Raw genomic sequence first — 26552 nt, 5'->3', positions numbered from 1 at the left:
ACCGAGGGGGGGGGAGGATCATCGACTGAGGGGGGATCATCGACTGAGGGGGGGATCATCGACTGAGGAGGGGGATCATCGACTGAGGGGGGGGGATCATCGACTGAGGGGGGGATCATCGACTGGGGGGGATCATCGACTGAGGGGGGGATCATCGACTGAGGAGGGGGGATCATGGACTGAGGGGGGGATCTTCGACTGAGGGGGGGTTATCATCGACTGAGGGGGGGGATCATCGACTGAGGGGGGGATCATCGACTGAGGGGGGGTTATCATCGACTGAGGGGGGATCATCGACTGAGGGGGGGGATCATCGACTGAGGGGCGGATCATCCACTGAGGGGGGGATCATCCACTGAGGAGGGGGATCATCGACTGAGGGGGGGGATCATCAACTGAGGAGGGGGGATCATCGACTGAGGGGCGGATCATCGACTGAGGGGGGGATCATCCACTGAGGAGGGGGATCATCGACTGAGGGGGGGGGATCATCGACTGAGGGGGGATCATCGACTGAGGGGGGGATCATCGACTGAGGGGGGGATCATCCACTGAGGAGGGGGATCATCGACTGAGGAGGGGGGATCATCGACTGAGGGGCGGATCATCCACTGAGGGGGGGATCATCCACTGAGGAGGGGGATCATCCACTGAGGGGGGGGATCATCGACTGAGGGGGGATCATCGACTGAGGGGGGGATCATCGACTGAGGGGGGGGATCATCGACTGGGGGGATCATCGACTGAGTGGGGGGGATCATCGACTGAGGAGGGGGATCATCGACTGAGGGGGGGGGGGATCATCGACTGAGGAGGGGGATCATGGACTGAGGGGGGAGATCATCGACTGAGGGGGGGGGGATCATCGACTGAGGGGGGATCATCGACTGAGGGGGGGATCATCGACTGAGGGGGGGATCATCGACTGAGGGGGGGATCATCGACTGGGGGGATCATCGACTGAGTGGGGGGGATCATCGACTGAGGAGGGGGATCATCGACTGAGGGGGGGGGATCATCGACTGAGGGGGGGGAAAATCCACTGAGGGGGGATCATCGACTGAGGGGGGGGGATCATCGACTGAGGGGGGGGGATCATCGACTGAGGGGGGATCATCGACTGAGGGGGGGATCATCGACTGAGGAGGGGGATCATCGACTGAGGGGGGGGGATCATCGACTGAGGGGGGGGAAAATCCACTGAGGGGGGATCATCGACTGAGGGGGGGGATCATCGACTGAGGGGGGGGGATCATCGACTGAGGGGGGATCATCGACTGAGGGGGGGATCATCGACTGAGGGGGGGATCATCGACTGAGGGGGGGGATCATCGACTGAGGGGGGGGATCATCCACTGAGGGGGGATCATCGACTGAGGGGGGGGGATCATCGACTGAGGGGGGGGGATCATCGACTGAGGGGGGATCATCGACTGAGGGGGGGGATCATCGACTGAGGGGGGGGATCATCCACTGAGGGGGGATCATCCACTGAGGGGGGGATCATCGACTGAGGAGGGGGGATCATCGACTGAGGGGGGGGATCATCGTCTGAGGGGGGATCATCCACTGAGGGGGGATCATCGACTGAGGGGGGGATCATCGACTGAGTGGGGGGGATCATCGACTGAGGGGGGATCATCGACTGAGGGGGGGATCATCGTCTGAGGGGGGGGATCATCGACTGAGGAGGGGGGATCATCTTCTGAGGGGGGGATCATCCACTGAGGGGGGGATCATCGTCTGAGGGGGGGGATCATCGACTGAACTGCTACATCTGCAGGACAGCTGGTTCTGTTGGAGAACACCAGACTTACCAGCCGGATCCCCAGGAAAGCAGAGGAGCACTGCCATATAAGGAGTGGGGGAGGGGCTCAGCACACCCACTGGAGGTGAATTGTAGATCAGGGGATGGGGGGAGGGGCTCTGCAGAGGAGATTTCTCCACTCCGACATGATTATTGGATGGTGATTGGTGGGTGGAGTCTCTGTGTGCCCCGCCTGTGCAGAGCTCTCCACCCCCTTCATGTACAGGGTGAGCATTGTGGGCGGAGTTTGTGGAGGTGATATCTGTGTCCCCTATGGGGGGGATTCTGCTCACTTCCTGTCCGGGTGACACCATGTATGGGAGGGGGGGCACAGCGGTCACCATCCCCCCTCTGTGTCCCCTATGGGGGGATTCTGCTCACTTCCTGTCCCGGTGACACCATGTATGGGGGACACAGCGGTCGGGGTGATATCACGTGATCACTGTTCCTCTGCGTCTCCTCTCCCCTGATCTCTGCGGTGAGGGGCGGGGCTCATGCTCGGAATCACGTGACTCCTCCCTGGACTACACTTCCCGGCATCCCCTGGAGCTGCTTCCTCCACACACCGGAAGTGAGGCTCAGACCGGAAGTGGGTGATCCGGGTGAGTGATGTGGCGGGGATTCTTGTGTTGGGGCAGAGAGGGGGGAGGGGTGAGATCTTCATCCCCCAGTGGGACCCCCATAGAGGAGGATGGGGGGTGTGTGTCTGTATTACAGCCCCCTCCCCCCATGATAACAGGATTGGGGGGACATTTCTCGGCACACACCCCACTTCCTGTCCAGGCTGAGCGATTGGGGGAGGTACACGGGGGGTTGTAGGGAGATGGGGGTACACGGGGGAGATGGGGTTTGTAAGGATATGAGGGTACAGGGGGGGAGGGTTTTTGGGATATGGGGGTACGGGGGGGGAGGGTTTTTGGGATATGGGGGTACGGGGGGTTGGGAGTACACAGGGGACATGGGGGTTGTAGGGATATGGGGGTACACGGGGGGTTTTAGGGATATGGGGGTACACGGGGGGGTTGTAGGGAGATGGGGGTTGTAGGGATATGGGGGTTGTAGGGATATGGGGGTACACGGGGGGTTGTTGGGATATGGGGGTACACGGGGGGTTGTTGGGATATGGGGGTACACGGGGGGATGTTGGGATATGGGGGTACACGGGGGGATGTTGGGAGTACACAGGGGAGATGGGGGTTGTTGGGATATGGGGGTACACGGGGGGTTGTTGGGATATGGGGGTACACGGGGGACTTTGGGGCGCACACTTTAATCATTCACTGACTCCGCCCCCTTCTCTCCACAGCTGCAGACATGACGAAGTTGGCGCAGTGGCTGTTGGGACTAATCCTGCTGGGCGGAGCCTGGGTGACGCTGACCTTTGACCTGCTGGGTCTGGATCCGCCCCGGGCCTGTTGGGAGGTGCTGTGGCCCCTCCCCGTCTACCTCCTGGTGGTCTTCGGCTGTTACTCTCTGGCCACCATTGGCTACCGCGTGGCCACCTTCAATGACTGCGAGGACGCCGCCCACCAGCTTCAGGATCAGATCCGACAGGCCAGGAGGGAGCTGAGCCGGAGGGGGATGAGCTTCTGAGAGCGCAGCCAATGGCCTCGCTCCGTAATGTGGGGACAGGGGCGGAGCCATCACCAGACCCTAGTGATCAACCTTTGGGGTGGAGCCGTCACCAGACTGAACAGTGACCGACTTTGGGGGCGGAGCCATAACCAGAGCACACCATGAGGAACTTTGTGGGCGGAGCTTTGCTTGTTGCTGACAATAACTCTCTGCCATTGGTCACATTGTACCTCAGTCACGTGCTATTGGACTGGTGAGGAGGCGGAGTCTAGATCCATTCCTGTTTGCCACACCCCCTCTGCTCAATGTTCCTGGTCATGTGATGCCCCACACAGCTATACATCGTTACCCCACAGCCACGCCCACTTCCTGCGGGTGCAGGTCATGTGATCTGTGTGCAGACACACCGTCCAATAATAAAGAGGCAGAGATCCAGTCCGAGGTGTCTGTTGTTGTTGTGCAGCATTGGGGGAACCTCCCAGAATCATAGAGGTGAATCCTGTCCTGTGATTGGTTTGTGTATATATGTGGGGGAGGGGGACTGGAGCCAGGTGGGCCTTCTGGGTAATGGGCCCCTAACAGGTCATATTTGGGGCCCCATACCAGGTAGGTGGTACATGTGTGTTGGTTGCGGCAGGTGATGTACAGCAGACGTGCTGCTGGCTCCTACCCAGAATCCTCCGGGGCCCCACCAGGCCACCTGACAAGCAGGAACATGTCCCCTGTAATCCATCCCCCCCACCGCAAGGAGCACCCGTCAGGGGTCCCCACCGTCCCTGTGCCCATTATGAGGGGTCCCCACCGTCCCTGTGCCCATTATGAGGGGTCCCCACCGTCCCCGTGTCCATTATGGGGGTTCCCACCGTCCCTGTGCCCATTGAGGGGTTCCCACCGTCCCTGTGCCCATTATGAGGGGTTCCCACCGTCCCTGTGCCCATTATGACTTCCCGGACTGAGATGGCGGCTCAGAAATGACACATGTACATCCCGGTGTCGGTGCATTTCCTGGCCCTGTTCACAATTGTCTGACACAGATCAGCCCCTGCTGCAGCCTCTCACCTTGGGAATCGCTACTAAGTTACAATGTACAGTCTGATCACTGGGGGAGATTGAGGAAATGCCTCCTCCTGCCTGCAGCAGACTGATGACATCATCTCAGTCTAGGCCCAGTCCCTGCGTGGGGGACGGCTCTTCTCATCCTCTTCCTGTACGTGGAGCCTTGTCCGGGATCGGTGAGGCGTGGACCTGTCATGTGAGGGGTGCGGTGATCGGAGTCAGACACGGGACACGGGAGGAAAACATACATGATTTATTATAAAATAATCATACAAAGATTCCGGCACTTTGGTGAATCCCCCGCAGTCCCCTCCCCCCCGCACAGTCCCCTCCCCCCCGCACAGTCCCCTCCCCCACCATCAGAAGAGGCAGCCATGACAGTGGATGTGTCAGGTGAAGAGGCGTTGTCACCAGCAGAGAGGTGCGGCCCGTTCTGACACGGCGGAGTCCAGGGACCCCGAGGCTGCAGGTCAGATGGAACGAACGCTCTCCGTCCACCGGGGGCGCTACACATCAGGACACTCCCCCCAACGCAGGGACTGCAGACGGTCTGCTGGGAGTTGTAGTCTCAGGAAAGGCATAGATTGGTTTAAGTGCAACTACCACCAGGCTGTAGAGGGGCGTGTACCAACCCGTGTACCGCCCACTTCTGGGTACCACACACCCGTGTACTGCCCCCGCCCCCCGTGTACCGCCCACCTCTGTATACTAACCCCCTGTGTACTGCCCCCGCCCCCCGTGTACCGCCCACCTCTGTATACTAACACCATGTACTGCCCCCGCCCCCCGTGTACCGCCCACCTCTGTATATCAACACCCCGTGTACTGCCCCCGCCCCCCGTGTACCGCCCACCTCTGTATACTAACACCATGTACTGCCCCCGCCCCCCGTGTACCGCCCACCTCTGTATACTAACCCCCTGTGTACTGCCCCCGCCCCCCGTGTACCGCCCACCTCTGTATACTAATCCCGTGTACTGCCCCCGCCCCCCGTGTACCGCCCACCTCTATATACCAACACCCCGTGTACTGCCCCCGCCCCCCGTGTACCGCCCACCTCTGTATACTAACCCCGTGTACCGCCCACCTCTGTATACTAACCCCGTGTACTGCCCCCGCCCCCCGTGTACCGCCCACCTCTGTATACTAACCCCGTGTACCGCCCACCTCTGTATACTAACCCCGTGTACTGCCCCCGCCCCCCGTGTACCGCCCACCTCTGTATACTAACCCCGTGTACCGCCCACCTCTGTATACTAACACCCTGTGTACTGCCCCCGCCCCGTGTACCGCCCACCTCTGTATATCAACACCCCGTGTACCGCCCACCTCTATATACCAACACCCCGTGTACTGCCCCCGCCCCCCGTGTACCGCCCACCTCTGTATACTAACCCCGTGTACCGCCCACCTCTGTATACTAACACCCTGTGTACTGCCCCCGCCCCGTGTACCGCCCACCTCTGTATATCAACACCCCGTGTACCGCCCACCTCTATATACCAACACCCCGTGTACTGCCCCCGCCCCCCGTGTACCGCCCACCTCTGTATACTAACCCCGTGTACCGCCCACCTCTATATACCAACACCCCGTGTACTGCCCCCGCCCCCCGCGTACCGCCCACCTCTGTATACTAACCTCCGTGTACTGCCCCCGCCCCCCACGTACCGCCCACCTCTGTATACTAACCTCCGTGTACTGCCCCCGCCCCCTGTGTACCGCCCACCTCTGTATACTAACCCCGTGTACCGCCCACCTCTGTATACTAACCTCCGTGTACTGCCCCCGCCCCCCGTGTACCGCCCACCTCTGTATACTAACACCCTGTGTACTGCCCCCGCCCCCCGTGTACCGCCCACCTCTGTATACTAACCCCCTGTGTACCGCCCACCTCTGTATGCTAATCCCGTGTACTGCCCCCGCCCCCCGTGTACCGCCCACCTCTGTATACTAATCCCGTGTACTGCCCCCGCCCCCCGTGTACCGCCCACCTCTGTATACTAATCCCGTGTACTGCCCCCGCCCCCCGTGTACCGCCCACCTCTGTATATCAACACCCCGTGTACTGCCCCCGCCCCCGTGTACCGCCCACCTCTGTATACTAACCACGTGTACCTCCCACCTCTGTATACTAACACCCTGTGTACTGCCCCCGCCCCCGTGTACCGCCCACCTCTGTATACTAACCTCCGTGTACTGCCCCCGCCCCCTGTGTACCGCCCACCTCTGTATACTAACACCCTGTGTACTGCCCCCGCCCCGTGTACCGCCCACCTCTGTATATCAACACCCCGTGTACTGCCCCCGCCCCCGTGTACCGCCCACCTCTGTATACTAACCACGTGTACCTCCCACCTCTGTATACTAACACCCTGTGTACTGCCCCCGCCCCCTGTGTACCGCCCACCTCTGTATACTAACACCCTGTGTACTGCCCCCGCCCCCTGTGTACCGCCCACCTCTGTATACTAACACCCTGTGTACTGCCCCCGCCCCCTGTGTACCGCCCACCTCTGTATACTAACCCCGTGTACCGCCCACCTCTGTATACTAACACCCTGTGTACTGCCCCCGCCCCCGTGTACCGCCCACCTCTGTATACTAACCTCCGTGTACTGCCCCCGCCCCCCGTGTACCGCCCACCTCTGTATACTAACACCCTGTGTACTGCCCCCGCCCCGTGTACCGCCCACCTCTGTATACTAACACCGTGTACTGCCCCCGCCCCCTGTGTACCGCCCACCTCTGTATACTAACACCCTGTGTACTGTCCCCGCCCCCCGTGTACCGCCCACCTCTGTATACTAACCTCCGTGTACTGCCCCCGCCCCCCGTGTACCGCCCACCTCTGTATACTAACACCGTGTACTGCCCCCGCCCCCTGTGTACCGCCCACCTCTGTATACTAACACCCTGTGTACTGTCCCCGCCCCCGTGTACCGCCCACCTCTGTATACTAACACCCTGTGTACTGCCCCCGCCCCCCGTGTACCGCCCACCTCTGTATACTAACCTCCGTGTACTGCCCCCGCCCCCTGTGTACCGCCCACCTCTGTATACTAACACCCTGTGTACTGCCCCCGCCCCCCGTGTACCGCCCACCTCTGTATACTAACCTCCGTGTACTGCCCCCGCCCCCTGTGTACCGCCCACCTCTGTATACTAACACCCTGTGTACTGCCCCCGCCCCGTGTGTACCGCCCACCTCTGTATACTAACACCCTGTGTAACCGCCCACCTCTGTATACTAACCTCCGTGTACTGCCCCCGCCCCCCGTGTACCGCCCACCTCTATATACTAACCTCCGTGTACTGCCCCCGCCCCCCGTGTACCGCCCACCTCTGTATACTAACACCGTGTACTGCCCACCTGGGTACCAATCACCTCTGTGCCACCATAATAATTTATGGGGGTAGGAGTGGGAGTGTACAGCATGCTGTGCGCACAGAGCGGGGCCCCTGTGACGGGAGCGTGCTCCAGGCTGTGCGCACAGAGCGGGGCCCCTGTGACGGGAGCGTGCTCCATGCTGTGGCCCCTGATTCCCGTACGATGGGAGTGTTCCACTCATCAGCTCCGCGTACAATGGACTGTCTGTGTCCTGATGACAGCCAGTCCCGGCTCCTTCACACTCGGTTTCCTGGCGGGAGGGGCGGCCGCGCTGTTTGTGTAGCTGCTCTGCTCTCTCCTGACTCAGCCGCTAGTGAAGTGCTGACCGGCCCCGGGCGGGGTCACAGGGGCCACACAATGCAAACCGCCGCGTCAGCGCAAATCCCCTCCGAGAGTGTCCGAGCGCCTGGGATCAATCCCCTCCCCCGATCTACTGCAGCGTGACAGGTCCCCTTCACCGATCAGAAAATAAAAAGTGCTTTATTGTGCAGAAGCCCCGGGCCCCAGAAGAGACAGAACCCCGGGCCCCAGAAGAGACAGAGCCCCATGTATAGAGGGCCCCAGAAGGAACAGAACCCCAGGCTCCAGAAGAGACAGCCCCATGTATAGAGGGCCCCAGAAGAGACAGAACCCCGTGTATAGAGCACCCCAGAAGAGACAGAGCCCCGTATATAGAGGGCCCCAGAAGACACAGAGCCCCGGGCCCCATGGCAGTGCCCAGTGTAGCCCCAGAATAAAGTGCGTCAGCATGTTCAGGCACATGGTAGGGTGGCGCGCCGCGTTGCGCTCTCACGCCGGCAGGTAGCGGTAGGACGGTTGCTCCTGGGGGTAGCGCCAGAACAGCCAGATCCTCAGCAGGCTGGTCACAATCCCAGGGAAGTTTGGAACCTGCAGGACAGAGATGACAGTGAGGACCCCACATGCACCCCCCCCGGTAGGCAGACACACGTGGCGTCAGGCGCACTCACCATGATGTAGGCGTCGTTGAGCTGCATGCCGTACAGCACCCAGGAGGTGGAGGTCAGGAAGGTGGTGATGGTCAGCGGCATGGACAGGCACTTGGTGGACTTGGTTCTGATGATCTGGGCCTGGAGGTGGAGCAGAAGGTAGGTGATTGGTTTCAGGATGAACAATGCCCCGCCCTACACTACTGCACCCAATCAGAATTCCCTCAGGGTTCTAGCCACACCCACCGTGCCACCTCGGGTTCTCACCATCCTGGTTTCAGGATGAACAATGCCCCGCCCTACACTACTTCTGCACCCAATCAGAATTCCTTCAGCGTTCTAGCCACACCCACTGCGCCACCGCGGGTTCTCACCATCCTGGTTTCAGGATGAACAATGCCCCGCCCTACACTACTGCACCCAATCAGAATGCCATCAGCGTTCTAGCCACACCCACTGCACCACCTCGGGTTCTCACCATCCTGGTTTCAGGATGAACAATGCCCCGCCCTACACTACTTCTGCACCCAATCAGAATTCCTTCAGCGTTCTAGCCACACCCACTGCGTCACCTCAGGTTCTCACCAGCCTCCGGTGCTGGAACTGAACGCCACTGAGGGGCGGGATCTGTGTTCCAGCAGAGAAACTGATTGGCTGAAGATCAAACTTCAACCAAAAAGTGTAGCGGGAGGCGGTGACCTCCAGGAGCGGCGGGTGGACGTCGGGTGAGATCAGGAAATGTTGGGTCAGCTGACCAATGAGACTCCCTCTAGCTGTACCCCCCACTGCGGCCAGTGTGTTGCGGGGTCCCAGCTCCGCCCCCTATAGGCCCTAAAGGAGGACGACACTTGCCAGGTCAGCCAGCGGAGACAAGTACATGCTGATGGTGAAGACGCTGCAGAAGAGGCCCAGCTGGTTGAGGCGGAGGCCGGCGTCGGGGATCCACAGGGAGAAGTAGACGAACGCCACAACTAGGACTGCGGCCCCCAGGAGGACCTGAGAAAGGGGGCGCCGCTGCAGAGAACGAGACAGTCATCAGAGACAAGTGCGACAACACGAGGGAGACTGACACACAGATGAGGTCATACCTTCTCCGGGGAATAGAAGAGGAAAGCGGCCATGTAGAGAGTCTGCAGGGAGGCCCCGATGGAGTTCACCGTCATCAGAGTCCCATCCCCCTTCAGATATCCGTAATACAACCAGCCCAGGTTGCTGCAAGGGAGGGACTCTGATTACAATGCTGACCTACAATTCTCCAACGTGCCCGCCCCCGCGGACCCACAATCATCCACTCGCTGCCCCCGCAGACCCACAATCCTCCACTCGCTGCCCCCGCAGACCCACAATCCTCCACTCGCTGCCCCCGCGGACCCACAATCCTCCACTCGCTGCCCCCGCGGACCCACAATCCTCCACTCGCTGCGCCCGCCCCCGCGGACCCACAATCCTCCACTCGCTGCGCCCGCCCCCGCGGACCCACAATCCTCCACTCGCTGCGCCCGCCCCCGCGGACCCACAATCATTCATTTACTGCGCCCTCCCCCGCGGACCCACAATCCTTCACTCACTGTGCCCTCCCCCGCGGACCCACAATCCTTCACTCACTGTGCCCTCCCCTGCGGACACACAATCCTCCACTCACTGTGCCCTCCCCTGCGGACACACAATCCTCCACTCACTGTGCCCTCCCCTGCGGACACACAATCCTCCACTCACTGCGCTTGCCCCCCGCAGACCCACAATCATCCACTCACTGCGCCCTCCCCCGCGGACCCACAATCATTCACTCACTGTGCCCTCCCCTACAGACCCACAATCCTCCACTCACTGTGCCAGCCCCCGCAGACCCACAACCCTCCACTCACTGTGCCCTCCCCCGCGGACCCACAATCATTCATTTACTGCACCCTCCCCCGCAGACCCACAATCCTCCACTCACTGCGCCCTCCCCCGCAGACCCACAACCCTCCACTCACTACACAAACCCCAACACACTCTGGAAACATCCAGCCCACACACTTGGCCGTCCTGCAGGTAAGATTGCATGCAGTCCCCCAGACTCACCCAATACATGACAGAGGTGCAGGAGGAGCCAAACCTACTTCAGATCGGTGGTGAGGAACGGCAGGAACTGGATATTGTCCACACTCTTCCTGGAGACCATTAGCCGGAGATCCGACCTGCGTGGGTACAAGACATGAATGGAGCTGCTGGTGGGATGACAGGAGACATATTCTTCATATCAACTCCACTATAATGGCTGGGCTGCCAGTGACACCAACACTTATTATCGTGGCCACCTACCTCAGAGACAGGGAGGTGAGGGAGGGGACGCTGTGCAGAAGACACAAGACCACTGTGTGTGGTCATAGAGAGACAGGCCGGAGGACAGACACGGAGAAGGAAGGGAGACGGACGGGAGGACACGGAGAAGGAAGGGAGACGGACGGGAGGACACGGAGAAGGAAGGGAGGACACGGACGGGAGGACACGGAGAAGGAAGGGAGGACACGGACGGGAGGACACGGAGAAGGAAGGGAGGACACGGACGGGAGGACACGGAGAAGGAAGGGAGGACACGGACGGGAGGACACGGAGAAGGAAGGGAGGACACGGACGGGAGGACACGGAGAAGGAAGGGAGACGGACGGGAGGACACGGAGAAGGAAGGGAGACGGACGGGAGGACACGGAGACGGACGGGAGGACACGGAGAAGGAAGGGAGGACACGGACGGGAGGACACGGACGGGAGGACACGGAGAAGGAAGGGAGGACACGGACGGGAGGACACGGAGAAGGAAGGGAGGACACGGACGGGAGGACACGGAGAAGGAAGGGAGGACACGGAGAAGGACGGGAGGACACGGAGAAGGAAGGGAGGACACGGACGGGAGGACACGGAGAAGGAAGGGAGGACACGGACAGGAGGACACGGAGAAGGAAGGAAGACGGATAGAAGGACACGGAGAAGGGAGCCGGACGGGAGGACACGGAGAAGGAAGAAAGGTGGACAGGAGGACACGGAGAAGGAAGGGAGACAGACAGGAGGACACAGAGAAGGAAGGGAGGCGGACAGGAGGACATGGAGAAGGAAGGGAGGCAGACAGGAGGACACAGAGAAGGGAGGCAGACAGGAGGAGGAAGGGAGGTCACGGCAATGGATGTGATATGGAGAAGTGGATATTGTGGGCAAGCAAATGGTGGATGGGAGGACAGGAGGAGGATACGGAGGTGGACAGGAGGACACGTAGAAGGACGTGAGGTGGATGGGAGGATAGGGAAGCGGACGGGAGGACGTGGAGGACAGGGAAGAGGACACGGAGGACGACATGAAGGTGGACACAGAGGAGGACACGGAGGTGGACGGAAGACACGTAGAAGGACGAGAGACGGACAGGTGGACGCGTAGGAGGACAGGGAAGAGGACAGGGAAGCGGACACGTAGGAGGACATGAAGGAGGACACAAGGTGGACGGGAGGACGCGTAGGACGACAGGGAAGAGGACACGTAGGAGGACATGAAGGAGGACACAAGGTGGACGGGAGGACACGGAGGAGGACAGGGAAGCGGACACGGAGGAGGACATGAAGGAGGACACAAGGTGGACGGGAGGACACGGAGGAGGACAGGGAAGCGGACACGGAGGAGGACATGAAGGAGGACACAAGGTGGACGGGAGGACACGGAGGAGGACAGGGAAGCGGACACGGAGGAGGACATGAAAGAGAACACAAGGTGGACGGGAGGACACGGAGGAGGACAGGGAAGAGGACAGGGAAGCGGACACGTAGGAGGACATGAAGGAGGACACAAGGTGGACGGGAGGACACGGAGGAGGACAGGGAAGCGGACACGGAGGAGGACAGGGAAGCGGACACGGAGGAGGACATGAAGGAGAACACAAGGTGGACGGGAGGACACGGAGGTGGATAGACAGATGAGGGTCGCCGTTGGCCCTCGGTGGGGCAGATTGCCACCATTACACCCCCTCAGTACTGATCACATATTGATTGCACAGAAGTCTCTCGGTGAGGTGGATGAGCTCCATATCAGCCCCAGAACCTGTATAATGCCATGTTCCGGTATGCAGGGATGAGGTGGCATCTCCCTCCGATGGGGGTGAGAGGAGTTATAGTAGAGGATTCCTCCGGGGGCATCACATAGATCTGTCGAGGGGAGGGCACGACCGGAGGAGCTCCGGGTGCGGAGGGCGCACAGGCCGGAGATCCGGGGACTGGCGCGGAAAGCTGCATGGGAAGGGGGCGGAGCGGAGCTGCCGAGCAGTCACTCGAGGCCGGGGGTCCGGACACACTCACAGGCCGCTTGAGAACATAGAAACGGTGAAGAGGATGCAGGCGGCGGAGAGGAGCCACAAAACGTCCATGGTGAGCCGAGGATGAGGATGGCGGAAGAGGGAGAAGGAGGCGGCCAGGTATATAACCCTCCCCCATAGGAGGAGCTCCACCATCAACTGCCACCTCACATCATCCCCATCAACTGCCACCTCACATCTTCCCCATCAACTGCCACCTCACATCTTCCCCATCAACTGCCACCTCACATCATCCCCCGCCAACTGTCACCTCACATCATCCCCCGCCAACTGTCACCTCACATCATCCCCATAATCTGCCACCCCACATCATCCCCATCAACTGCCACCCCACATCATCCCCATCAACTGCCACCCCACATCATCCCCATCAACTGCCACCCCACATCATCCCCATCATCTGCCACCTCACATCATCCCCATCAACTGCCACCTCACATCATCCCCATCAACTGCCACCTCACATCATCCCCATCAACTGCCACCTCACATCGTCCCCATCAACTGCCACCCCACATCGTCCCCATCAACTGCCTCCTCACATCATCTCCATCATCTGCCAACTCACATAATCCCCATCCTCTGCCACCTCACATTATCCCCATCAACTGCCACCCCACATCATCCCCATCCTCTGCCACCCCACATCATCCCCATCCTCTGCCACCTCACATTATCCCCATCAACTGCCACCTCACATCATCCCCATCCTCTGCCACCTCACATCATCCCCATCCTCTGCCACCTCACATTATCCCCATCCTCTGCCACCTCACATTATCCCCATCAACTGCCACCTCACATCATCCCCATCATCTGCCACCTCACATCATCCCCATCCTCTGCCACCTCACATCATCCCCATCCTCTGCCGCCTCACATCATCCCCATCCTCTGCCGCCTCACATTATCCCCATCAACTGCCACCCCACATCATCCCCATCCTCTGCCACCTCACATTATCCCCATCAACTGCCACCTCACATTATCCCCATCAACTGCCACCTCACATCATCCCCATCATCTGCCACCTCACATTATCCCCATCCTCTGCCACCTCACATTATCCCCATCAACTGCCACCTCACATTATCCCCATCAACTGCCACCTCACATCATCCCCATCATTTGCCGCCTCACATCATCCCCATCAACTGCCACCTCACATCATCTGCCACCTCACATCATCCCCATCATTTGCCACCTCACATCATCCCCATCATTTGCCACCCCACATCATCCCCATCAACTACCACCCCACATCATCCCCATCAACTGCCACCTCACATCATCCCCATCAACTGCCACCTCACATCATCTGCCACCCCACATCATCCCCATCAACTGCCACCTCACATCATCCCCATCAACTGCCACCTCACATCATCTGCCACCCCACATCATTCCCATCAACTGCCACCTCACATCATCCCCATCAACTGCCACCCCACATCATCCCCATCATCTGCCACCTCACATCATCCCCATCAATTGCCACCTCACATCATCTGCCACCTCACATCATCCCCATCAACTGCCACCTCACATCATCCCCATCAACTGCCACCTCACATCATCACCATCAACTGCCACCCCACATCATCCCCATCAACTGCCACCCCACATCATCCCCATCAACTGCCACCTCACATCATCCCCATCAACTGCCACCCCACATCATTCCCATCAACTGCCACCTCACATCATCTGCCACCTCACATCATCCCCATCAACTGCCACCTCACATCATCTGCCACCTCACATCATCCAAATCAACTGCCACCCCACATCACCCCCATCAACTGCCACCTCACATCATCCCCATCAACTGCCGCCTCACATCATCCCCATCAACTGCCACCCCACATCATCCCCATCAACTGCCACCTCACATCATCTGCCAACTCACATCATCCCCATCAACTGCCACCTCACATCATCCCCATCAACTGCCACCTCACATCATCTGCCACCTCACATCATCCCCATCAACTGCCACCTCACATCATCCCCTTCAACTGCCACCCCACATCATCCCCATCAACTGCCACCTCACATCATCCCCATCAACAGCCACGCCACATCATCTCCATCATCTGCCACCTCACATCATCCCCATCATCTGCCACCTCACATCAACCCCATCATCTGCCACCTCACATCATCCCCATCAACTGCCACCTCACATCATACCCATCAACTGCCAACCCACATCATCCCCATCATGTGCCACCTCACATCATCCCCATCAACTGCCACCTCACATCATCCTCATCAACTGCCACCTCACATCATCCCCATCAACTGTCACCTCACATCATCTGCCACCTCACATAATCCCCATCAACTGCCACCTCACATCATCCCCATCAACTGCCACCTCACATCATCCCCATCAACTGCCACCTCACATCATCCCCATCAACTGCCACCTCACATCATCTCCTTCAACTGCCACCCCACATCATCCCCATCATCTGCCACCTCACATCATCCCCATCAACTGCCACCTCACATCATCCCCATCAACTGCCACCTCACATCATCCCCATCAACTGCCACCCCACATCATCCCCATCATCTGCCACCCCACATCATCCCCATCATCTGCCACCTCACATCATCCCCATCATCTGCCACCTCACATCATCCCCATCAACTGCCACCTCACATCATCCCCATCAACTGCCACCCCACATCATCCCCATCAACTGCCACCTCACATCAGCCCCATCATCTGCCGCCTCACATCATCCCCATCAACTGCCACCTCACATCATCCCCATCAACTGCCACCTCACATCATCTGCCACCTCACATCATCCCTATCAACTGTCACCCCACATCATCCCCATCAACTGCCACCTCACATCATCTGCCACCTCACATCATCCCCATCAACTGCCACCTCACATCATCTGCCACCTCACATCATCCCCATCAACTGCCACCTCACATCATCTCCATCAACTGCCACCCCACATCACCCCCATCAACTGCCACCTCACATCAGCCCCATCAACTGCTGCCTCACATCATTCCCATCATCTGCCTCCTCACATCTTTCCCATCAACTGCCACCCCACATCATCCCCATCAACTGCCACCTCACATCATCTGCCACCTCACATCATCCCCATCAACTGCCACCTCACATCATCTGCCAACTCACATCATCCCCATCAACTGCCACCTCACATCATCCCCATCAACTGCCACCTCACATCATCTGCCACCTCACATCATCCCCATCAACTGCCACCTCACATCATCCCCATCAACTGCCACCCCACATCATCCCCATCATCTGCCACCTCACATCATCCCCATCAACTGCCACCTCACATCAACTGCCACCTCACATCATCCCCATCAACTGCCACCCACATCATCCCCATCATCTGCCATCTCACATCATCCCCATCATCTGCCACCTCACATCATCCCCATCAACTGCCACCTCACATCATCCCCATCAACTGCCACCTCACCTCATCCCCATCAACTGCAAACCCACATCATCCCCATCATGTGCCACCTCACATCATCCCCATCAACTGCCACCTCACATCATCCCCATCAACTGCCACCCCAACTCATCCCCATCATCTGCCACCTCACATCATCCCCATCATCTGCCACCTCACATCATCCCCATCATCTGCCACCTCACATCATCCCCATCAACTGCCACCTCACATCATCCCCATAAACTGCCACCTCACATCATCCTCATCAACTTCCACCTCACATCATCTGCCACCTCACATCATCCCCATCAACTGCCACCCCACATCATCCCCATCAACTGCCACCTCACATCATCTGCCACCGCACATCATCCCTATCAACTGCCACCCCACATCATCCCCATCAACTGCCACCTCACATCATCTGCCAGCTCACATCATCCCCATCAACTGCCACCTCACATCATCCCCATCAACTGCCACCCCACATCACCCCCATCAACTGCCGCCTCACATCAGCCCCATCAACTGCCGCCTCACATCATCCCCATCATCTGCCACCTCACATCATCCCCATCAACTGCCACCCCACATCATCCCCATCAACTGCCACCTCACATCATCTGCCACCTCACATCATCCCCATCAACTGCCACCTCACATCATCTGCCAACTCACATCATCCCCATCAACTGCCACCCCACATCACCCCCATCAACTGCCACCTCACATCAGCCCCATCAACTGCCGCCTCACATCATCCCCATCATCTGCCACCTCACATCATCCCCATCAACTGCCACCCCATATCATCCCCATCAACTGCCACCTCACATCATCTGTCACTTCACATCATCCCCATCAACTGCCACTTCACATCATCCCCATCAACTGCCACCTCACATCATCCCCATCAACTGCCACCTCACATCATCCCCATCAACTGCTACTCCACATCATCCCCATCAACTGCCACCTCACATCATCCCCATCAACTGCCACACCACATCATCCCCATCAACTACCACCCCACATCATCCCCATCAGCTGCCACCTCACATCATCCCAATCATCTGCCACCTCACATCATCCCCATCAACTGCCACCTCACATCATTACCATACACTGCCACCCCACATCATCGCCATCAACTGCCACTTCACATCATCCCCATCAACTGCCACCCCACATCATCCCCATCATCTGCCACCTCACATCATCCCCATCCTCTGCCACCTCACATCATCCCCATCAACTGCCACCTCACATCATCTGCCACCTCACACCATCACAATCGACTGCCGCCTCACATCATCCCCATCATCTTCCACCTCACATCATCCCCATCAACTGCCACCTCACATCATCCCTATCAACTGCCACCCCACATAATCCCCATCAACTGCCACCCCACATCATCCCCATCAACTGCCACTTCACATCATCCCCATCAACTGCCACCCCACATCATCCCCATCATCTGCCACCTCACATCATCCCCATCAACTGCCACCCCACATCATCCCCATCATCTGCCACCTCACATCATCCCCATCAACTGCCACCCCACATCATCCCCATCAACTGCCACCCCACATCATCCCCATCAACTGCCACCTCACATCATCTGCCACCTCACATCATCCCCATCACCTTCCACCTCACATCATCCCCATCACCTTCCACCTCACATCATCCCCATCAACTGCCACCTCACATCATCTGCCACCTCACATCATCCCCATCACCTTCCAACTCACATCATCCCCATTAACTGCCACCCCACATCACCCCCATCAACTGCCGCCTCACATCATCCCCATCACCTTCCACCTCACATCATCCCCATTAACTGCCACCCCACATCACCCCCATCAACTGCCACCCCACATCATCCCCATCAACTGCCACCCCACATCATCCCCATCAACTGCCACCTCACATCATCCCTATCAACTGCCACCTGACATCATCCCCATTAACTGCCACCCCACATAATCCCCATCAACTGCCACCTCACATCATCTGCCACCTCATCAGCTGCCACCCCACATCATCTCCATCAACTGCCACCTCACATCATCCCCATCATCTGCCACCTCACATCATCCCCATCATCTGCCACCTCACATAATCCCCATCATCTGCCACCTCACATAATCCCCATCATCTGCCACCTCACATAATCCCCATCATCTGCCACCTCACATAATCCCCATCATCTGCCACCTCACATCATCCCCATCAACTGCCACCTCACATCATCCCCATCAACTGCCACCTCACATCATCTGCCACCTCACATCATCCCCATCAACTGCCTCCTCACATCATCCCCATCAACTGCCGCCTCACATCATCCCCATCAACTGCCACCTCACATCATCTGCCACCTCACATCATCCCCATCAACTGCCACCTCACATCATCCCCATCAACTGCCACCTCACTTCATCCCCATCATCTGCCACCTCACATCATCCCCATCATCTGCCACCTCACATCATCCCCATCATCTGCCACCTCACATCATCCCCATCATCTGCCACCTCACATCATCCCCATCATCTGCAACCTCACGTCATCCCCCGTCAACTGCCACCTCACATCATCCCCATCATCTGCCACCTCACATCATCCCCATCAACTGCCACCCCACATCATCCCCATCAACTGCCACCCCACATCATCCCCATCAACTGCCGCCTCACATCATCCCCATCATCTGCCGCCTCACATCATCCCCATCATCTGCCACCTCACATCATCCCCATCAACTGCCACCCCACATCATCCCCATCAACTGCCACCTCACATCATCTGCCACCTCACATCATCCCCATCAACTGCCACCTCACATCATCCCCATCAACTGACACCCCACATCATCCCCATCATCTGCCACCTCACATCATCCCCATCAACTGACACCCCACATCACCCCCATCATCTGCTACCTCACATCATCCCCATCAACTGCCACCTCACATCATCCCCATCAACTGCCACCCCACATAATCCCCATCAACTGCCACCTCACATCATCTGCCACCTCACATTATCCCCATCAACTGCCACCCCACGTCATCCCCATCAACTGCCAAATCACATCATCTGCCACCTCACATCATCCCCATCAACTGCCACCTCACATCATCTTCCACCCCACACCATCCCCATGAACTATCACCCCCATCAACTGCCACCTCACATCATCCCCATCAACTGCCACCTCACATCATCCCCATCAACTGCCACCTCACATCATCCCCATCATCTGCCACCTCACATCATCCCCATCATCTGCCACCCCACATCATCCCCATCAACTGCCACCCCACATCATCCCCATCAACTGCCACCTCACATCATCCCTATCAATTGCCACCCCACATCATCCCCATCAACTGCCCCCTCACATCATCCCCATCATCTGCCGCCTCACATCATCCCCATCATCTGCCACCTGACATCATCCCTATCAACTGCCACCCCACATCATCCCCATCAACTGCCACCTCACATCATCTGCCACCTCACATCATCCCCATCAACTGCCACCTCACATCATCCCCATCATCTGCCACCTCACATCATCCCCATCATCTGCCACCTCACATCATCCCCATCATCTGCCACCTCACATCATCCCCATCATCTGCCACCTCACATCATCCCCATTAACTGCCACCTCACTTCATCTGCCACCTCACATCATCCCCATCAACTGCCTCCTCACATCATCCCCATCAACTGCCTCCTCACATCATCCCCATCAACTGCCACCTCACATCATCCCCATCAACTGCCACCTCACTTCATCCCCATCATCTGCCACCTCACATCATCCCCATCATCTGCCACCTCACATCATCCCCATCATCTGCCACCTCACATCATCCCCATCATCTGCCACCTCACATCATCCCCATCATCTGCAACCTCACGTCATCCCCATCATCTGCCACCCCACATCATCCCCATCAACTGCCGCCTCACATCATCCCTATCATCTGCCGCCTCACATCATCCCTATCATCTGCCACGTCACATCATCCCTATCAACTGACACCCCACATCACCCCCATCATCTGCTACCTCACATCATCCCCATCAACTGCCACCCCACATAATCCCCATCAACTGCCACCTCACATCATCTGCCACCTCACATTATCCCCATCAACTGCCACCCCACGTCATCCCCATCAACTGCCAAATCACATCATCTGCCACCTCACATCATCCCCATCAACTGCCACCTCACATCATCTTCCACCCCACATCATCCCCATGAACTATCACCCCCATCAACTGCCACCTCACATCATCCCCATCAACTGCCAGCTCACATCATCCCCATCAACTGCCACCTCACATCATCCCCATCATCTGCCACCTCACATCATCCCCATCATCTGCCACCTCACATCATCCCCATCATCTGCCACCCCACATCATCCCCATCATCTGCCACCTCACATCATCCCCATCATCTGCCACCTCACATCATCCCCATCATCTGCCACCTCACATCATCCCCATCATCTGCAACCTCACGTCATCCCCCGTCAACTGCCACCTCACATCATCCCCATCATCTGCCACCTCACATCATCCCCATCAACTGCCACCCCACATCATCCCCATCAACTGCCACCCCACATCATCCCCATCAACTGCCGCCTCACATCATCCCCATCATCTGCCGCCTCACATCATTCCTATCATCTGCCACCTCACATCATCCCTATCAACTGCCACCCCACATCATCCCCATCAACTGCCACCTCACATCATCTGCCACCTCACATCATCCCCATCAACTGCCACCTCACATCATCCCCATCAACTGACACCCCACATCATCCCCATCATCTGCCACCTCACATCATCCCCATCAACTGACACCCCACATCACCCCCATCATCTGCTACCTCACATCATCCCCATCAACTGCCACCTCACATCATCCCCATCAACTGCCACCCCACATAAACCCCATCAACTGCCACCTCACATCATCTGCCACCTCACATCATCCCCATCAACTGCCACCTCACATCATCTGCAACCTCACATTATCCCCATCAACTGCCACCCCACGTCATCCCCATCAACTGCCAAATCACATCCTCTGCCACCTCACATCATCCCCATCAACTGCCACCTCACATCATCTTCCACCCCACACCATCCCCATGAACTATCACCCCCATCAACTGCCACCTCACATCATCCCCATCAACTGCCACCTCACATCATCCCCATCAACTGCCACCTCACATCATCCCCATCATCTGCCACCTCACATCATCCCCATCATCTGCCACCTCACATCATCCCCATCATCTGCCACCCCACATCATCCCCATCAACTGCCACCTCACATCATCCCCATCAACTGCCACCTCACATAATCCCCATCAACTGCCACCTCACATCATCTGCCACCTCACATCATCCCCATCAACTGCCACCTCACATCATCTGCCACCTCACATTATCCCCATCAACTGCCACCCCACGTCATCCCCATCAACTGCCAAATCACATCATCTGCCACCTCACATCATCCCCATCAACTGCCACCTCACATCATCTTCCACCCCACATCATCCCCATGAACTATCACCCCCATCAACTGCCACCTCACATCATCCCCATCAACTGCCAGCTCACATCATCCCCATCAACTGCCACCTCACATCATCCCCATCATCTGCCACCTCACATCATCCCCATCATCTGCCACCTCACATCATCCCCATCATCTGCCACCTCACATCATCCCCATCATCTGCCACCCCACATCATCCCCATCATCTGCCACCCCACATCATCCCCATCAACTGCCGCCTCACATCATCCCCATCAACTGCCACCTCACATCATCTTCCACCTCACATCATCCCCATCAACTGCCACCTCACATCATCCCCATCAACTGCCACCTCACTTCATCCCCATCATCTGCCACCTCACATCATCCCCATCATCTGCCACCTCACATCATCCCCATCATCTGCCACCTCACATCATCCCCATCGTCTGCCACCTCACATCATGCCCATCATCTGCAACCTCACGTCATCCCCCGTCAACTGCCACCTCACATCATCCCCATCATCTGCCACCTCACATCATCCCCATCAACTGCCACCCCACATCATCCCCATCAACTGCCACCCCACATCATCCCCATCAACTGCCGCCTCACATCATCCCCATCATCTGCCGCCTCACATCATCCCCATCATCTGCCACCTCACATCATCCCCATCAACTGCCACCCCACATCATCCCCATCAACTGCCACCTCACATCATCTGCCACCTCACATCATCCCCATCAACTGCCACCTCACATCATCCCCATCAACTGACACCCCACATCATCCCCATCATCTGCCACCTCACATCATCCCCATCAACTGACACCCCACATCACCCCCATCATCTGCTACCTCACATCATCCCCATCAACTGCCACCTCACATCATCCCCATCAACTGCCACCCCACATAATCCCCATCAACTGCCACCTCACATCATCTGCCACCTCACATTATCCCCATCAACTGCCACCCCACGTCATCCCCATCAACTGCCAAATCACATCATCTGCCACCTCACATCATCCACATCAACTGCCACCTCACATCATCTTCCACCCCACACCATCCCCATGAACTATCACCCCCATCAACTGCCACCTCACATCATCCCCATCAACTGCCACCTCACATCATCCCCATCAACTGCCACCTCACATCATCCCCATCATCTGCCACCTCACATCATCCCCATCATCTGCCACCCCACATCATCCCCATCAACTGCCACCCCACATCATCCCCATCAACTGCCACCCCACATCATCCCCATCAACTGCCACCTCACATCATCCCTATCAATTGCCACCCCACATCATCCCCACCAACTGCCCCCTCACATCATCCCCATCATCTGCCGCCTCACATCATCCCCATCATCTGCCACCTGACATCATCCCTATCAACTGCCACCCCACATCATCCCCATCAACTGCCACCTCACATCATCTGCCACCTCACATCATCCCCATCAACTGCCACCTCACATCATCCCCATCATCTGCCACCTCACATCATCCCCATCATCTGCCACCTCACATCATCCCCATCATCTGCCACCTCACATCATCCCCATTAACTGCCACCTCACTTCATCTGCCACCTCACATCATCCCCATCAACTGCCTCCTCACATCATCCCCATCAACTGCCTCCTCACATCATCCCCATCAACTGCCACCTCACATCATCCCCATCAACTGCCACCTCACTTCATCCCCATCATCTGCCACCTCACATCATCCCCATCATCTGCCACCTCACATCATCCCCATCATCTGCCACCTCACATCATCCCCATCATCTGCCACCTCACATCATCCCCATCATCTGCAACCTCACGTCATCCCCATCATCTGCCACCCCACATCATCCCCATCAACTGCCGCCTCACATCATCCCCATCATCTGCCGCCTCACATCATCCCTATCATCTGCCACGTCACATCATCCCTATCAACTGACACCCCACATCACCCCCATCATCTGCTACCTCACATCATCCCCATCAACTGCCACCTCACATCATCCCCATCAACTGCCACCCCACATAATCCCCATCAACTGCCACCTCACATCATCTGCCACCTCACATTATCCCCATCAACTGCCACCCCACGTCATCCCCATCAACTGCCAAATCACATCATCTGCCACCTCACATCATCCCCATCAACTGCCACCTCACATCATCTTCCACCCCACATCATCCCCATGAACTATCACCCCAATCAACTGCCACCTCACATCATCCCCATCAACTGCCAGCTGACATCATCCCCATCAACTGCCACCTCACATCATCCCCATCATCTGCCACCTCACATCATCCCCATCATCTGCCACCCCACATCATCCCCATCATCTGCCACCTCACATCATCCTCATCATCTGCCACCTCACATCATCCCCATCATCTGCCACCTCACATCATCCCCATCATCTGCAACCTCACGTCATCCCCCGTCAACTGCCACCTCACATCATCCCCATCATCTGCCACCTCACATCATCCCCATCAACTGCCACCCCACATCATCCCCATCAACTGCCACCCCACATCATCCCCATCAACTGCCGCCTCACATCATCCCCATCAACTGCCGCCTCACATCATCCCCATCATCTGCCGCCTCACATCATTCCTATCATCTGCCACCTCACATCATCCCTATCAACTGCCACCCCACATCATCCCCATCAACTGCCACCTCACATCATCTGCCACCTCACATCATCCCCATCAACTGCCACCTCACATCATCCCCATCAACTGACACCCCACATCATCCCCATCATCTGCCACCTCACATCATCCCCATCAACTGACACCCCACATCACCCCCATCATCTGCTACCTCACATCATCCCCATCAACTGCCACCTCACATCATCCCCATCAACTGCCACCCCACATAAACCCCATCAACTGCCACCTCACATCATCTGCCACCTCACATCATCCCCATCAACTGCCACCTCACATCATCTGCAACCTCACATTATCCCCATCAACTGCCACCCCATGTCATCCCCATCAACTGCCAAATCACATCATCTGCCACCTCACATCATCCCCATCAACTGCCACCTCACATCATCTTCCACCCCACACCATCCCCATGAACTATCACCCCCATCAACTGCCACCTCACATCATCCCCATCAACTGCCACCTCACATCATCCCCATCAACTGCCACCTCACATCATCCCCATCATCTGCCACCTCACATCATCCCCATCATCTGCCACCTCACATCATCCCCATCATCTGCCACCCCACATCATCCCCATCAACTGCCACCTCACATCATCCCCATCAACTGCCACCCCACATAATCCCCATCAACTGCCACCTCACATCATCTGCCACCTCACATCATCCCCATCAACTGCCACCTCACATCATCTGCCACCTCACATTATCCCCATCAACTGCCACCCCACGTCATCCCCATCAACTGCCAAATCACATCATCTGCCACCTCACATCATCCCCATCAACTGCCACCTCACATCATCTTCCACCCCACATCATCCCCATGAACTATCACCCCCATCAACTGCCACCTCACATCATCCCCATCAACTGCCAGCTCACATCATCCCCATCAACTGCCACCTCACATCATCCCCATCATCTGCCACCTCACATCATCCCCATCATCTGCCACCTCACATCATCCCCATCATCTGCCACCTCACATCATCCCCATCATCTGCCACCTCACATCATCCCCATCATCTGCCACCCCACATCATCCCCATCATCTGCCACCCCACATCATCCCCATCAACTGCCACCTCACATCATCCCTATCAATTGCCACCGCACATCATCCCCATCAACTGCCCCCTCACATCATCCCCATCATCTGCCGCCTCACATCATCCCCATCATCTGCCACCTGACATCATCCCTATCAACTGCCACCCCACATCATCCCCATCAACTGCCACCTCACATCATCTGCCACCTCACATCATCCCCATCAACTGCCACCTCACGTCATCCCCATCAACTGCCACCTCACATCATCTGCCACCTCACATCATCCCCATCAACTGCCACCCCACATCATCCCCATCCTCACATCATCCTCATCATCTGCCACCTCACATCATCCCCATCATCTGCCACCTCACATCATCCCCATCATCTGCCACCTCACATCATCCCCATCAACTGCCACCTCACCTCATCCCCATCAACTGCCACCTCACATCATCCCCATCAACTGCCACCTCACATCATCTGCAACCTCACGTCATCCCCTGTCAACTGTCACCTCACATCATCCCCATCTTCTGCCACCTCAAATCATCCCCATCAACTGCCACCTCACATTATCCCC

General features: G+C 57.5%; 2 protein-coding genes across 5 annotated transcripts; one reads left to right on the top strand and one right to left on the bottom strand.

The window, feature by feature from the left end:
• Positions 1–2268: 2268 nt before the first annotated feature.
• DPM3 (dolichyl-phosphate mannosyltransferase subunit 3, regulatory) lies at positions 2269–3818 on the top strand. Of its 2 annotated transcripts, none has more exons than XM_089667431.1 (2): positions 2269–2409; positions 3114–3818. In XM_089667431.1, the coding sequence occupies exon 2, from the start codon at positions 3122–3124 to the stop codon at positions 3398–3400; it is 279 nt and encodes a 92-aa protein (XP_089523557.1). In that variant the 5' UTR covers positions 2269–2409; positions 3114–3121; the 3' UTR covers positions 3401–3818. The 2 variants fall into 2 exon arrangements, with proteins under 2 accessions (XP_089523557.1, XP_089523556.1); XM_089667430.1 differs by lacking the exon at positions 2269–2409 and adding an exon at positions 2588–2608.
• Positions 3819–8293: 4475 nt separating this feature from the next.
• Positions 8294–13215, bottom strand: SLC50A1 (solute carrier family 50 member 1). Of its 3 annotated transcripts, none has more exons than XM_089667434.1 (6): positions 11081–13215; positions 10879–10956; positions 9865–9988; positions 9629–9790; positions 8798–8917; positions 8294–8717 (listed from the first exon to the last, which is right to left on the bottom strand). In XM_089667434.1, the coding sequence occupies exons 2-6, from the start codon at positions 10938–10940 to the stop codon at positions 8619–8621; spliced, it is 567 nt and encodes a 188-aa protein (XP_089523560.1). In that variant the 5' UTR covers positions 10941–10956; positions 11081–13215; the 3' UTR covers positions 8294–8618. The 3 variants fall into 3 exon arrangements, with proteins under 3 accessions (XP_089523560.1, XP_089523559.1, XP_089523558.1); XM_089667433.1 differs by having other exon boundaries at positions 13095–13162; XM_089667432.1 differs by having other exon boundaries at positions 10841–10956; positions 11081–11926.
• Between the last annotated feature and the right edge of the window lie 13337 nt (positions 13216–26552).

This window comes from Staurois parvus, unplaced genomic scaffold (assembly GCF_062004578.1).
Source record: "Staurois parvus isolate SC_StPar_1 unplaced genomic scaffold, SC_StPar_1.0 ptg003251l, whole genome shotgun sequence".
In the NCBI taxonomy this organism is placed as follows: domain Eukaryota; kingdom Metazoa; phylum Chordata; class Amphibia; order Anura; family Ranidae; genus Staurois; species Staurois parvus.
Note: the sequence above shows the minus strand (reverse complement) of the source record. Positions and strands in the feature narration are given on the sequence as shown.